Below are 13,909 nucleotides of genomic sequence, written 5' to 3' on the forward strand. Positions count from 1 at the left end.
TTCTATTTATAAAGCCTGAAAGTTTCCTAATACTAACCTGCAAAAGTAGACAGTTGTTTCAAACTTTTACTTTTCTCAATAGGAAAATGACTGGTAGCTCGAAAAAAGTGGCCCGATTTTGGCTCGAATCAAAAAACGACGTCGTTTTGCGATTCTTTTTTTTTTTTTCTTCCTTTTCTTTCTCTTCCTTTTCGTTCTTTCTTTTCTTCTTCTTCTTCGTTGAACACAGGAGAAGAACAGAGGGGAAGAGGAGGAGAAAGGGAGAAAGAGAGAGGAGAGGAGAGAAGGGCCCCTCCTGTGCCTCCGCCGCCGCCGATCGTCGCAGCATCTCCAATCGTTGCAGCAGCTCCGATCGTCGCAGCAGCAGCTCCGATCGTCACAGCCCCACGCATCCCCGCCTCCTCCAACCCGATTTTGATGGCCCCCTCCCCTCCAGTTCTCCTTCTTCCTCCTCCTTCTTCTCTTCTTCTTCTTCTCCAAATTCGAGCCAAATTCGAGCCTCCGAATTCGAGCTACAAATTAGAGTCGTTCTCAATAGAGGCTTGCAACTCTCTCTATCTCTGTGTATCAGACTTTTCACTTATTCTCACTTATCTCTCTCTCTATGGCCCCGTTCAAGAATGAGTTATTTTAGTTAATTTTTTTTTTAGTTATTTTAATCTGATTACAAAAATTTATTTGGAATAATTTATGAAGCATGGATAGTTTGAAAAATATGTCGTACTCGTACCGAGTACTTACCGGCGTATGGTACATCGTGTGGTACTTTTGCATGCGTACCGAGTATACGAAACACGTACCTAAATTTTTTCTTCTTACTTTTTAGTGTATCTATATATCTAAGCCGTACCATACCTTAGTTGAAACAATATTTTCTTTTACTACAGAGATAAAACTTTTTTCACTAAATTTCTTTTTTATTTTTAGTTTTATACTTAGGATGTTTTTAAAATTAAACTATGGTTTGTAAAATATATTGACATTTGATTTTGATTTATACCTTTAGTTTTGGCATTAAATGTTAATTGTTGGTTGAATTTTAATATATTAAACCATTTAATTAATTTTTACATTACTCTAAAGTAAAAATAAATATTTTTTTACAAGCGTACTAAGCCATATCCGTACCCTCTTTTTTTGAATTTTACCATATCGACGTACCTGTATCATACCAGTACCAGTACTCATACCCATACCCGTACTCGTACTCGTGCTTCATAGGGGATAATAATTGGCTTTTTTGTAATTGACATGATAGTTGTAAGAGAAAAAATAAAATGATTTTTATTTGAGTGTGACATTTTAACTTATTTTGTCTTCTTGACTATTTTACGTTTTTTTCTTTGGGTCCTTATTAACTATTTTAACCACTAAATCTTGACTTTATTACTCATTCTATTAGGTTGAAGTAACTTTGGTTTAGAGAGGGTGTTTGGCATGTGACTTTTTTGATTAAAATAATTAAAAAATCAAGATATTCAATAGCATCACTATCTCTATTTTTTGAACATTTTTTTTTTCTTTTCAAACTAGCTCTTAATCAGGTCAACAAGGTGAGTTCAAATGTACAAGGAAGGGAAGAAAAACTCCGCTTGGTAGCAGGAGTGAGGGACGGAATAAGGGTGGCGGTGGCAGGGGCGGAAAGGTAATAACAAATCCGACAAAAAATGAAATTAAAATATTTGCTGTGACATTTATTTTCCCTAGTTGTGACATTTGGTGTGATAAAAAATGAATGTAAAATACTTTTCATAATTAATGAAAAATAATTTATTTGAGTCGAAAACAATATTCACTTTTTTAAAATAGAAAATATTTTTTAGACTACACACAAGCCAACCTTATCACACAACCATCATCACCATCACCACCATCACCTCTATACCCCTACTACTACCATCACCATCATTTTCATTACCACCTCCACCACTCCACTACCATCCCGCTATCACCACACCAACCCAATAGCCAAAACTATTAATATATTAGTTTTAAGATCACAACCAAACATGTTTGTCTGGATGTTTGGTTTTAGCTAAAATAGTCAGTAAAGACAAAAAATAAAAATTAAAATAAAATAAATAAAATAAAATAACAAATTAGACAAAACATTATATCCTACACATGAATAAATCGTTTTTTTTCTTCCACCATATATTTAACTACAAAAAAACCCACAAATTATCCCAAACACACATTTTTTCATCTCATAAAATAGTCAAAAGCTACTAAAATAACCAAGTTCCCAAACGAGCACTCTGTTTGATTTTGATTTTTCAAATATAGTTTTTAAAATTTCTAGTTTTTTATATTTCATATTTTGTTGTCTATAATGAATCTTTTTTATATTTTAATCAATTGTTTTATAAATATTTTTGGATACACCTAAAAGTAAAATATTTGTGAATATTTTTATGTTTCAACTACATCTAAGTTAGATACATCTAACAGTTTTAAAAAAAAAATGATTAAAAGAATAAAAATGGAGATTTATACAAAGGGACTTAACATTATTTTAAGGTATGATTAAAATTTAGGTTGAAATACCAAATTAAAGTAGACTGAAAAAAAGGAGCATGCATGAAACATCAATAAGTTTTTGACAAAAGCTGAAAAAGAGAAAGCTTACATGATGTTGTTCATTACATCAATAAGCAGATTTATACAAAAGGACTTAATCAAAACTGCAGTGGCATTATTTTTCAACTTCTACGAGCCTTCTCTCTCGAGTTCTGCGTTCTTTCACCCATATTACTACTCTAGGCTTCAAAACTATAGTTACATCATGAATATTTGAATGGCAACAGAACGTTGGAACGGTGTCTGCAGAAAAATATCCTTTGCGTGTGTGCGCACAAAGGGAGAGAGAGAGAGAGAGTGAGATGATCAGAACTTTATTTCTCATGAACAAGAGGGCTGTAAACTAGAAACCACATGTTGCGTACCGTCTCCTCCTGCATCCAAAATGAGAAAAGCCATAGATTATTAGCAACAGTGGCGGCTCCAGGAATCAATGATTAAGTTCTACAAATTCTATAAGGAAATTTTTTCACTCTTATCAATATTATATAAAACATTTGTTTTCTCTATAAATTTTAGTGCATTCATACTATTCTTTTTGTTAAAAAAAATGTAATTACAAAAATTTCTATAGTTCCTCTCAATGAATTTCCTTACTTTGGTTGGAGAAATTTGAAGGATATTTGGTGATTGGTGGAGTGGACTCATTGAATTCCTTTTTGTACTTAGAGAAATCTAGTCATCTTTGGGACTTGAACAAATATAGAGATGACCTAAAAAAAATTTAAAGGTATGATACTCTATGCTAAGTGCAATAAGGTCTTTTTTTTTATAAGTTAATAGGGTCAATATTATCCATATATGATATATATATATAATTTTTTTTGGTGATTTTTCAAATTTTAGGGGCGTCAATTGACTCATGCCAATGTATGTGATGCGACCTATGGGTGCAACAAACAAATGTATTTTATTTTATTGGCATTGGGGTGTTCGGATCAAAATCCAACTAATCCCCAAGAGTGCACAAGCGCTCGGCAAGGAGTTTCCCGCAAGTGCACCAAGCCCCAAGAAATTGTTAGCACCTAAGAGGTTTCGGTGGTGCTATACGCACCAATTGGTATACTAATTAATGTACCAACATAGTTATGACATTGTCATTTAAAAATTACGACCCCACCCATTATATAAATTATAAAGACCTAAAGCCTCTAAAATTATGACACATCATCTGTTAGTATACTAATTAGTATACCAATTGGTTCATATAGCATTATTCAAGAGGTTTTGATTCTTGAATCTTGGAGGGAGCACATTCCCAAAATCCAAGGCCTTGCCACCAAGCCAATCCTTTGGGGTTTGCAACAAACAAATGTATTGGTGCAACCAACAAAGTAATCGGTGCTGAAAAATCTAGAAATCCCCTAGATATTGATTTGTGATTATGTATCAATTTTAAGCATTAAATAACCATCCCAATCAAACAATCAAGACAAATCAATACAACGATTTAACGTGAAAAAATCATAATTGGAGCGCCTCCAATTGTGATAAAAAAACCACGGGCAAAAGTCACAAAACAATCCACTAAAAAGACATAAAGGAATTACACAGGTATACTCTCAATTACCTAGCGAATCCACGCCCAAATTGAACCAACCCCTATATGCCTCTTCCAGCCCCGTTTTCACCTCGGAATTGTCTTGCCCAATGTTGAATCCATAACGCTGATGTCGAATCACGACGATGAGCCACTCTAGAATCCACCAAAACTTCAGGCTCGAATTCCCCAGAATCCACCGAAGAAGAACACTCTTTTGTATTGAATAAACAAACAATCCTTTGATGTATTCTTCTTAAACCATGAGTTGAATACTCAATCAAACGTCAAAGAAAACTAGCAAAATAGCCCCAGATATACACCCTAATAACTAAGAAGAAGATCTGGAAGCGTAACCCTAAAATCTGACTGAATCACATATTTATAGCAATCTATTCTGCAATCTCCGCTCGAGCGCCGGAATGGCCGCTTGAGTGCAGGAAATTCCACTTGAGCGGGAAAAAACATCTCCCAATATTTTTGCAGGTGATCAAACTTCTGGAACCAAGGATTCTCCGCTCGAGCGTACAAACTGCCGCTCGAGCGGACAGGCAACTTTGAATGCACTTTTGCATTTTGCTTTGGGGGCGTTGCCCCTCAACCCCGCAGTGGCGTTGCACCCTAGACCCCCGCGAGCTTACCGGGTAGCTCGATCCCCGTCATAGTCAGCGAAGTGGCAAACATGAAAAAATAAACATCACAAACTTCTCTGCAAGGCACAATTCAAGTTGGATTCTTATCTAATTACTCATAGCCTCACTGAAATAAAAGAATGAATAAAAGTACAACTGAAAGGAGTTTTGTCAAACGGGATTGCCAAGATTAAAAACCTAACAGGTGCAAATAGACAAAATAAATATTTAAAATATATTTTTAAGCAAATTTTCAAACTTGGCAGATGGGGTCAATTAACCCCATACTCTATAGCCTAGCACCGTTCCTGATTAACAATGAGAATAATTGAATAAGTAACTTGCTTAGTGAGTTAAGAATAGTATTTCTAAATTGGTTCATTTTAAGGTTAAATGTGAGGTTGCTTTCATTGTCAAATATTAAAGTTTCTTTTTCTCGTCCAGATGTGCTTTTGCGTGTCATGTCATGGCTATTTTTATAAAAATGAGATGCATTTTTCGTGTAAAAAAGTTGAGAACTATCCATACTTTGACATCTACCTGAGCTCTCTGGGTCCCACATCACAGCGTCCTTTTGCCAGTTCTTCGACAACTACTGCTCGAACAACAGCAGCTCCAACCTCTGCTGTTATATCTCGAATACTGCAATCATAAGTAGGTCATAGCAAAAACAAATTAGTAGAGGTTACTTTTACCTTTATTTTACTAATTCATTCATAGGATGTCCCCAAATTGAGAAATATTTTCTTTGCAAATTTTACAAGACCTGCTTAGGGATATATGATGAGTAGATCCAATTTAGGGATATATTGATGAGTAGATCCAATCATCCGACCCATGAAATCAGAGGTCAGATTTGTTAATTATGGATACTTTAAATAAAGAGAAAAGGAAACTTGATTGTAGTATTAGCCATACAGTCAAAACAATTTGAAAAGCCTTTGAGGTTCACACAATCCACAAGGTCAAAGTCAGATCCAATATCAGTGGGTATGTAGTCTTTGCATAATGCAAACTAACCTGATTAGTGATTATTGATCGTGCTTTAACAACCTGTATCCAAAACCTATTGACAAGAGAACGACTTTCCGTGCTACTATTAGGTGTGCACACTTAAGGTAATAGGTTGAACCTTACCCACTAGAAGAAAATACAAGTACATGAGCTAGCTATGAAGCACTGACACATCAAAATAGGTGCAATAACCATGTTAGATATGTATGGGACAAGGACATGGACACGGACATGGTGGGGACACATATGGGATATGTCACATGACATGTTCATTTTTATAATAATTTTTTCAGGGGACACAATAGGGACACCCAGGGTCTTAATTTAGTTTTTAAAGCTAATTTTGGGGGTTATATTATAATGCTTGGAAGTTGGAAACATGGGAGTTGAATTTTAAATTATAGATAAAGAACTCATATCAAACTATCGACAACGCAATACAGATCTAACCGCAAGTGCGAAATTGAGAAATTGGCTTCTAATGATCTTTGGAGCCTAATGCAAAAATATATCTAGTCTCTAGATAATTTACATTTAGTATTTTTTATTTATTTATATACATGTTAAATTAGTGTTGGTTTTCATTAATTTTAGTTGTTTGTGAATGTAATATTTACGTACATAGAAAACAAAAATATATAAAACAATTATATTTTTTTGTCTTATCCTCGTCGTGTGACTGTGTCTGTATTTTGATTTTTTTGAAATTGTCACGTTCCGTGTCCTTGTTTGTATCCGTATCAGTATCAGTATCAGTATCCATGCTTCCTAATGAGCTGGTGTCCAATTGATTTCCAAATATGTATGAAAATGTGATCTGTGCTTCCTAGTGAGCTAGTTTCCACCTGACTTACAAATATATATGAAAATTTTAATGTTCCAATGGAGCTAAGAACAACAATACCTTCTCATAGGAGGATACAAAATAGCACTCTGAATCTCTTCCTCTGTAATATATGAAGCAAGGCTACAGAGAAAAAATATATTAGCAAAAGTTAGCTGATACTAGGTTCAATACCATGCAAACATTCCTCCTCTATCAAAAATTGAACCAATAACTATATAATTTAATCAACAATAAATAAGAAAGTATAAACCAATAATTATAGAATACAAGTCTGGCAGGAGATGGATGCACCTCTAGCCCCAACACTCTTTTTATAGCACTCAAAAGGACTCTTTTAGACCCGACACACCAAACGAACATATGGTCTTACTTTATTCTTTACTTCACATGATTCACTTACAACACTATAGATATAGAAACACACATGATGATAGTAACAAGTGCCACCTCATTTAATGAGGGCATAGTTAATCCAATAAGAATGGATGAGCACACCACTAATCCATAAAAGGCTATGTTAGAACAAAGAACGAAGTGGTCAAATTGTGTAATTATACCATTCAAACTGCTTGCGACATTCCATCTGAAATCAAATGAGCACCTGAGAAAAGAGCTCCCATCCCAATCCTGAATCAAGTCAAAAAGGTTTACGATAGTAGTCATAAAAAACTAAGCACAATATATCAGTGACGTGAACATTTTCACTAACCTAGGAAACAGATACATGTTATTTGCTTGCTTTACATGACCCACTTTTCCATTCCCTGACAACAAGTATATGATTGGCAAAGGTCAGAGTAATTGGACAACACACTAAGTAAGACAGGTATATAGAAACTATAGAATTGTTGGTTGCATTGGCTACATAATGAGAGAGCAGAGTGAGACCAATTAATTTATTGATACTGTGCAAAAAGACTCCACAACAATTAGCACCAATATAAAGAAACCATACCAAGGTCAATATTTTTGAAAGGGCTCCCGCTTGCAAAAACTATATTTTCTCCAGCATGATTGAAAGCATCAATAGCGGTGCATTCAGCTGTTCCAGTTAACATGGAAAGACAATGTTCAATAGAGAAATAGTGCATTCCACAAATAAAATACAGATAGTTTAAAGGGCTTGAAAGCCAAACCATTCATCGTTGGATTTGACATCGCAAAAATGGCAGGTTTAGGGGAATCTGACTCTCGCATGGCCTAAAGCACCTGATTTATCAAAGAAGACATAGCTTTACCAAGCTCAAAAAGAGGATACACTTTGCCATTGTTGTGCTTAGTGCCTTGCAGCTAGACACTAAGTAGAGAATGGTTTTTCAAACATAGCCAGCCATAGTTACTTATCAAGTAATAGGTATTTTAGAATGAGATCTATACAGTAATGGTAATTTAATTATGAAAAAAGCCAAAATTGTACATGAAAGGATTAGTAAATTGAGGAAAAAACACCCATAAAAGTAGAGTAAACAAAATGTCGTTAAACACAAGGATAATTAAAAAGAACGAGGGTTGATGCAGTAAGAAAGAATGTAATTGCCATGGATTTAATTGAGGTATTGTAGCGATCCCAATTTTGCCACTTCGCTGAGTATGTTGGGGGTCGAGCTGCCAGGTCAACTTGCGGGGGTCCAGGGGGCAGCGCCCCTTGGCGGGTCCAAGGGCAGCGCCCTGGCGGGGTTGAGGGGCAGCGCCCCCAAAACAAAAATGCAAAATGCATTCGAAGTTGCTTGTCCGCTCGGTCGGGTTGGAGTGTTGGGAGTTGAACTGATAGAATTCTGGGCTGAGGACTAGGACCGCACGTGCGGGAGGTGAGGCCGCACGTGCGGGAAACAAGGGAGGGGATGAAGCACACTGCTAAAAAGGCAGGTGCGAGAGTAGGTGAAATCCGAATTTTCTTTCTTTTTCCTCTCTTTGGGCTGAAGTTATATCACTTCTGTATACCTCTCTCTCTCTAAAAACATTTCATCTTCCTTCTCTCTACATTTCCTACCAAAAACCTCACAAGATCTTTGATTCCTCCAAATCCATTGGAATTTAGATCCAAGTTCTTCATCAAAGTTGGTTATCTAGGCGAGGGCTATGTTATGTGCGGTGGAGATCGAGTTTAGGTATCGTTGATTTTGGGATTTCAACTCTATTCTTCTTCAAACTTGAGGTAGGGATTTCCTTTGAGTTATGTATATGTTTTTGCAAGATCTAGATGATTTTCAAAATCATCTTTTGATTAGTTTTGAAAATTGATTGTTGATTCAAGAAGAAGAGTAATTTTGAAAGTGGGTTTACTTTCTTTTCCTTTTAAAATGGAAATTGAGGGCGTGAATTATATTGATTGTAGAAAGATGATTTTGGTGAGATCCTTCTAAATATTTTGGAGATGAGTGGTTTTGGTGAGAAAACCTAGAAATATGGGTTCTTGAAAGATGTTGAAAATCCTTGGATAATGTTGACATATTTATTTTGGGGGTCAAAATAAATGGATGTTTTGAAAATTGTTTATTTATATATATAAATGATGAAGTTTGTAAAATATGAGAATTGTTGTTCATTTTGGAAATTGTTATTCAAAATGTTGTTTAGTCTTGAAATGGCTAATTTATAGAGAATGCTCAAAATGTGGGAAATGTGTTGTTCCTTGGGGGAATTGGAAATCAAAGTTTATATTCATCTGGTGATATTATTGTTTTGAAAAGAGAAATGGGAGATTTGTTCACAATGGAATTATTGTGTGGAAATATTGAGAATGGAAGAAATGTTGTATTGCATTTACTCATTTCATGGGCATACCAATTCATTTGATTATGTTGAGCTTTGAACGATGATTTGAAAACCTTGTGTCACGCCCCACTTTTTATTACTCGACGTCATTACCAAGTTCCTTAACTTAATTCAATTTTAGAGATAACATGCGGAAATAAACTCAAATGTTCAATTGGAAGTAATGAACAACAACTCTCTCATTCAAATGAAAACTAAATACAACATGAGCATCCTTAAATGAATTGCCCTCAGGCTTACAATATTAAATAATCAAATGAAGGGTGTAACCCTTTTACACATATGGCATTCTGCCAACAACAAAGAGGCCCCGTGGCCAACAAATAAAAAGATCCAAATCTTGTAGCACCTCCTGCTAAATACCTGAAAAAGATTCAACAACGTGGGATGAACATATAGTCCAGTAGGGATCTCAACATGATCCTCAACAATAACAACATTACAGATAGCTATGATCATGAACACTCATTCTCATACTAGAATAATAATGTGACAGTTTATACAAAATATATATATATATATATATATGAACTTTTCTCGAAAACAACTATTTAATTCAACGCTATAAGCGATTCATCTTTCCTTTTTTCTTTCATTAATCCCCGTTCCCAATCTTTTATAACATTAACAACTACTTAGGAAAATAGATTCACTAAGCCCATTACTCTCTCCCATTTGCCACACATACAATAGATGTGCCTTTTCAAAACATATTTCTAAAATGTTTGATTTTCTTTACACTTCCAAAAGATAAAAGGGCATTTCAGTTCAATCCCAATTCTATCATAGTTATCCATGCACACCTGTAACGCCCCCAAAATAAACCCATAATAACCATAACATTAACATGCATTTATAAAAGAAAATGAATCATTTGAGTTATTCATCAGAGTATTCTTATTGAAAGACATCACATGTAACATCCTGCAACATCAAAATAAATGCCCTAAGGGCTTACATCTTTCCAAGCTAACACTTGGACACAAAAAGGATGAGTACTAACTCATTTACAAGTTAAGCCCTAGGCTTGAATGTTTACATGAAATCTCAAAAATAACAAAATAAAACATATAACTAAAGACAAGTCTTCAAAATCCCAAACATCAAATCCTTCCAGGCTAAGTCCGTGGAGGTAGCTTATCACCTGAACCTGAAAATGATGTTCCCATAAAGGGTGAGCCACAGCCCAGTAGAAAAATACTAAACCAAATATAAGCATTGAATAAAGCTATAGCATTCAATAGATGGTTAACTAAGATAATCAATTTTATCATTAAACAGTCTCATGACACTAATGTCTAAGACACATTTCACTTTCCATTATTATCAACATGGCTCAGAACCTGGCCAACCTACAACAGTGAATTGTATATCATATTCACATTACTTCCAATATCAACAAAACAAACGAGACTCATGCTCATATCAAAACACTTCATACTTCCCATTTGATACACATTTTAGTGCTGTATCAATAATCATGTAAAAACACTTCAATATAATAAGCACACATAAAAATGGTGCTAATGGAGTCCATCCCCTATCTCCTCCCAACAAAAATCCGGTTTAGAGGTCCATCCCCTATCTTCCCCTAAACCGTGGAGTACATCCCCTATCTCCTCCCACACAAAACAACGTATGCAAATGCAATGCTCAATCAATACACGTATTTTCTGTATTAATGCAATAGTCAAAATTAATGACTTAACCAATGTGATTAGTTTCAATTATTCCTAATCCACATGCAATGTCTACAACAATCACGACTATCCTCCACCGATAGCCCAAAACAGTTATTTCTAGACTGGAAATAAATATAACAACAATTCACTAGGCGAGTGGTTTAACTTATCCCACCACACCATTTAATCAATGAATTCCTCAATTTCCTTAAATTAATTACTCAAATCAATTTAGCAATTCAACTAGGTTTTGTTCCCAAAATTTTCAAAGTGTCCCTAACCTATCAAAATACCAAACTTAGAACAAAACATATAAATTGGAGTAGGAAAATCCCTACCTCGAAGAAAATAACCCGTATTGAGAAGATGGAGATGAAGACCAAAGACCAACGTGCTCCAAATCCCAAGTTTCTCAGATTAAAACGAAGCCCTCAACCCACTCTAACCTTTTAATAAAGGATCCAAGGTAGAAACTCACTCTAAGTAGATCAATCGAAGGAGAGAAGGTGTGTAGAGGGAGAGAGAGAGATAAAAACACTCCAGGGGCGGTTTTTTAAAAAGTTATGAAGGAAAAGTAGGTCAAAAAGTGATCCAAAAAGTGAAATCACGGACTGATATAATCGACTCTACGCTCGAGCGTAGAAAGCCCCGCTCGAGCGTAAGACACAGAATCATGCTCGAGCGTGAAGAAAGCCGCTCGAGCGTCGATTGCACCCTTCCAGAAGTTTTGCAGGCGCTGGCACCCGCTCGAGCGTCAAACTCACCGCTCGAGCGGAGGAGCAAAAACAAGGGATCACGCTTGAGTGTAAAAACTACCGCTCGAGCGGAAGAACTGCAGAGCAAAATACTGGGAGATGGAAAATCACGCTCGAGCGTCAAAATTACCGCTCGAGCGGAGAAGCAACAACGAAGGGACCGCTCGAGCGTTAAAACTTCCGCTCGAGCGTAAAGGCCAAAATCTGGGCATCACCTATTGGCATCTAAAATCAACCAACCTGTAACAGACCCGCCCAACCCAACCTATACTTCAAATACAAAGAGATTAAAGGACAACGACAACCAATAAGTAATGACAGGATCCACGGAACCTAAGTCCGGATACAATAATTTAAAGAGAAAAGACCGGGGTCGCTATAACACCTCTATAAAAAGGGAGATAACAACTCAACTACATGCATAAAATAAATCAATGAGGCAACTCGTCCCTCCAACACTGTAACCAATACAATCCACAATGTTTCCAGATACACTGAAACAATAACAAAACAACTCTGCTCTACTAGCTATATGCGTAGTAAGCCAAAGATACACTTCTCACAACAATCTACCAGTTTACCAGGCGCTAGCTGGAAGGGTATGGTACCTTAGATTATCAGCGCGCCAGTTCTCCAGGCGCTAGCTGGAAGGGTATGATACCTCTGATTATAAGCGCAGAGTATATATATATGAACACATAGGTGTGTGGAGTCCATCCCCTATCTTCTCACACACACTGGAGTACAACCCCTCTCTTCTCCCCAACCAGTATACAAATATAATGTAATTCAGCGTTTCATCACATACGATGTTCAATCAACAATGGTGTAATACATACACAACAATTCAACGCAACCGTATCATCCTCCACCGATGACCAAGACAAAATCTCTAGATGCATGCATATTGTACATCTATTAACAGACCCAACTAACATGAGATTACAAAACTCAGCAACAACATGAACATGGTAGTTAAAGCTATACCACACACAAGTGTGTGTTCAACACTCAAGATACAACATTCCAATTTTCTTATACTTGTTTCAAAATACCTTTCCCATTTCACAAAATGAATTCCACTTCCTTTGTTTTCACAAAATCATTCCCATGGACAAAAGCCATACCTCATTTAAATTCACTACATTCTTTTCAAAGCCATTTCGAACTAATTATGCAAATTAAGTCATAAACAATAAATTAGGGTTTTTCCTTCCTCTTTCTCAATATTGACCAAAAAGCCCAATTAACATCAACAAACAACAATAACCACAATTAAGACTCAAAATACCTAAGTATTTTCCCAAAGATCAAAACCCCTCAATTAATTTATTAAATCAAGTAAAAAAAATAGGGTTTCCTCTCCTTTCAACAACCACATGCTAATTAACACTCCAATTAGCCCAAACCACAACTAATGATAATAAACCCAAATTCAACAACCAACCCAAGGTTCAGTCCCATGATTTTCACAAATCCAACATGATACAATTTTTATGCAATACAAAAACTACCACATGTCTATCTATAGACGAGGTATTGAAAAGAAACAAGAAGAATCCCTACCTCGAACGAAGAACACAAATGGAGAAGATGACCCAAAATCCAAGTGCTCCAAATCCACTATTTTTTAGATTAGAATGAAGCCCAAGCCGCCCTCTATCTTTCTTACAAAGAACTTAAGATGGATTCACACTAGAAGTAGATGAAAACCTAGAGAGAAGATGAGTTTAGAGAGAGAGAAGTCGGACCTAGGGTTTGGAAACTAGAAGAGGATGAAAAACTGATCAAAAACCCGCTGCTGCCTATTTAAACTGGACAGGCTCGCTCGATCGAAGAAACGCTCGCTCGAGCGAAGAACTCGAAAACATACACCTCGCTCACTCGAGCGAAGAAGCTCGCTCGAGCGAAGAAACACTGCTCTCAGGTCTATACTAGACGCAAACGCTCGCTCGAGCGAAGAAACCCTGGCTCGAGCCACCAGACACAAAACTCAACCCTCGCTCGAGCGACCAATCCAAATTCTGGACAGTAACACCTGGTTTCCAAACCCAACCAATCTAAAACAAACCTGCCCAACACAT

At 36.2% G+C, this 13,909-nt stretch overlaps 1 protein-coding gene and 1 non-coding gene across 35 annotated transcripts in view; one reads left to right on the top strand and one right to left on the bottom strand.

The window, feature by feature from the left end:
- The window catches only part of LOC114273920 (uncharacterized), a 255,485-nt gene that overhangs the window by 51,342 nt on the left and 190,234 nt on the right, over positions 1-13,909 (top strand). The gene's annotated exons all lie outside the window — the stretch shown is intronic.
- Positions 2,539-13,909, bottom strand: part of LOC114295680 (NAD-dependent malic enzyme 59 kDa isoform, mitochondrial) — a 29,690-nt gene continuing 18,319 nt past the window's right edge. For 3 of the 30 annotated variants that reach the window (XR_014352308.1, XR_014352296.1, XR_014352302.1), the window contains exons 11-15: positions 7,194-7,240; positions 6,671-6,733; positions 5,293-5,394; positions 4,151-4,829; positions 2,539-2,954 (exon numbers count right to left, since the gene is read on the bottom strand). Coding sequence is in view for 6 of the 30 variants with exons in the window: in XM_082907447.1 (XP_082763573.1) it covers positions 4,742-4,829; positions 5,293-5,394; positions 6,671-6,733; positions 7,194-7,240 (300 nt within the window). In the remaining 24 variants the exon portion in view is untranslated. Of the gene's footprint in view, positions 2,955-4,029; positions 4,830-5,280; positions 5,395-6,670; positions 6,734-7,170; positions 7,241-7,322; positions 7,475-7,568; positions 7,656-13,909 lie in introns of those variants that run through there. The other 27 variants (XR_014352422.1, XR_014352493.1, XR_014352324.1 and 24 more) reach the window with 26 other exon arrangements.

Source organism: Camellia sinensis, chromosome 2, assembly GCF_055761805.1.
Source record: "Camellia sinensis isolate YWXY chromosome 2, ASM5576180v1, whole genome shotgun sequence".
Lineage (NCBI taxonomy): Eukaryota > Viridiplantae > Streptophyta > Magnoliopsida > Ericales > Theaceae > Camellia > Camellia sinensis.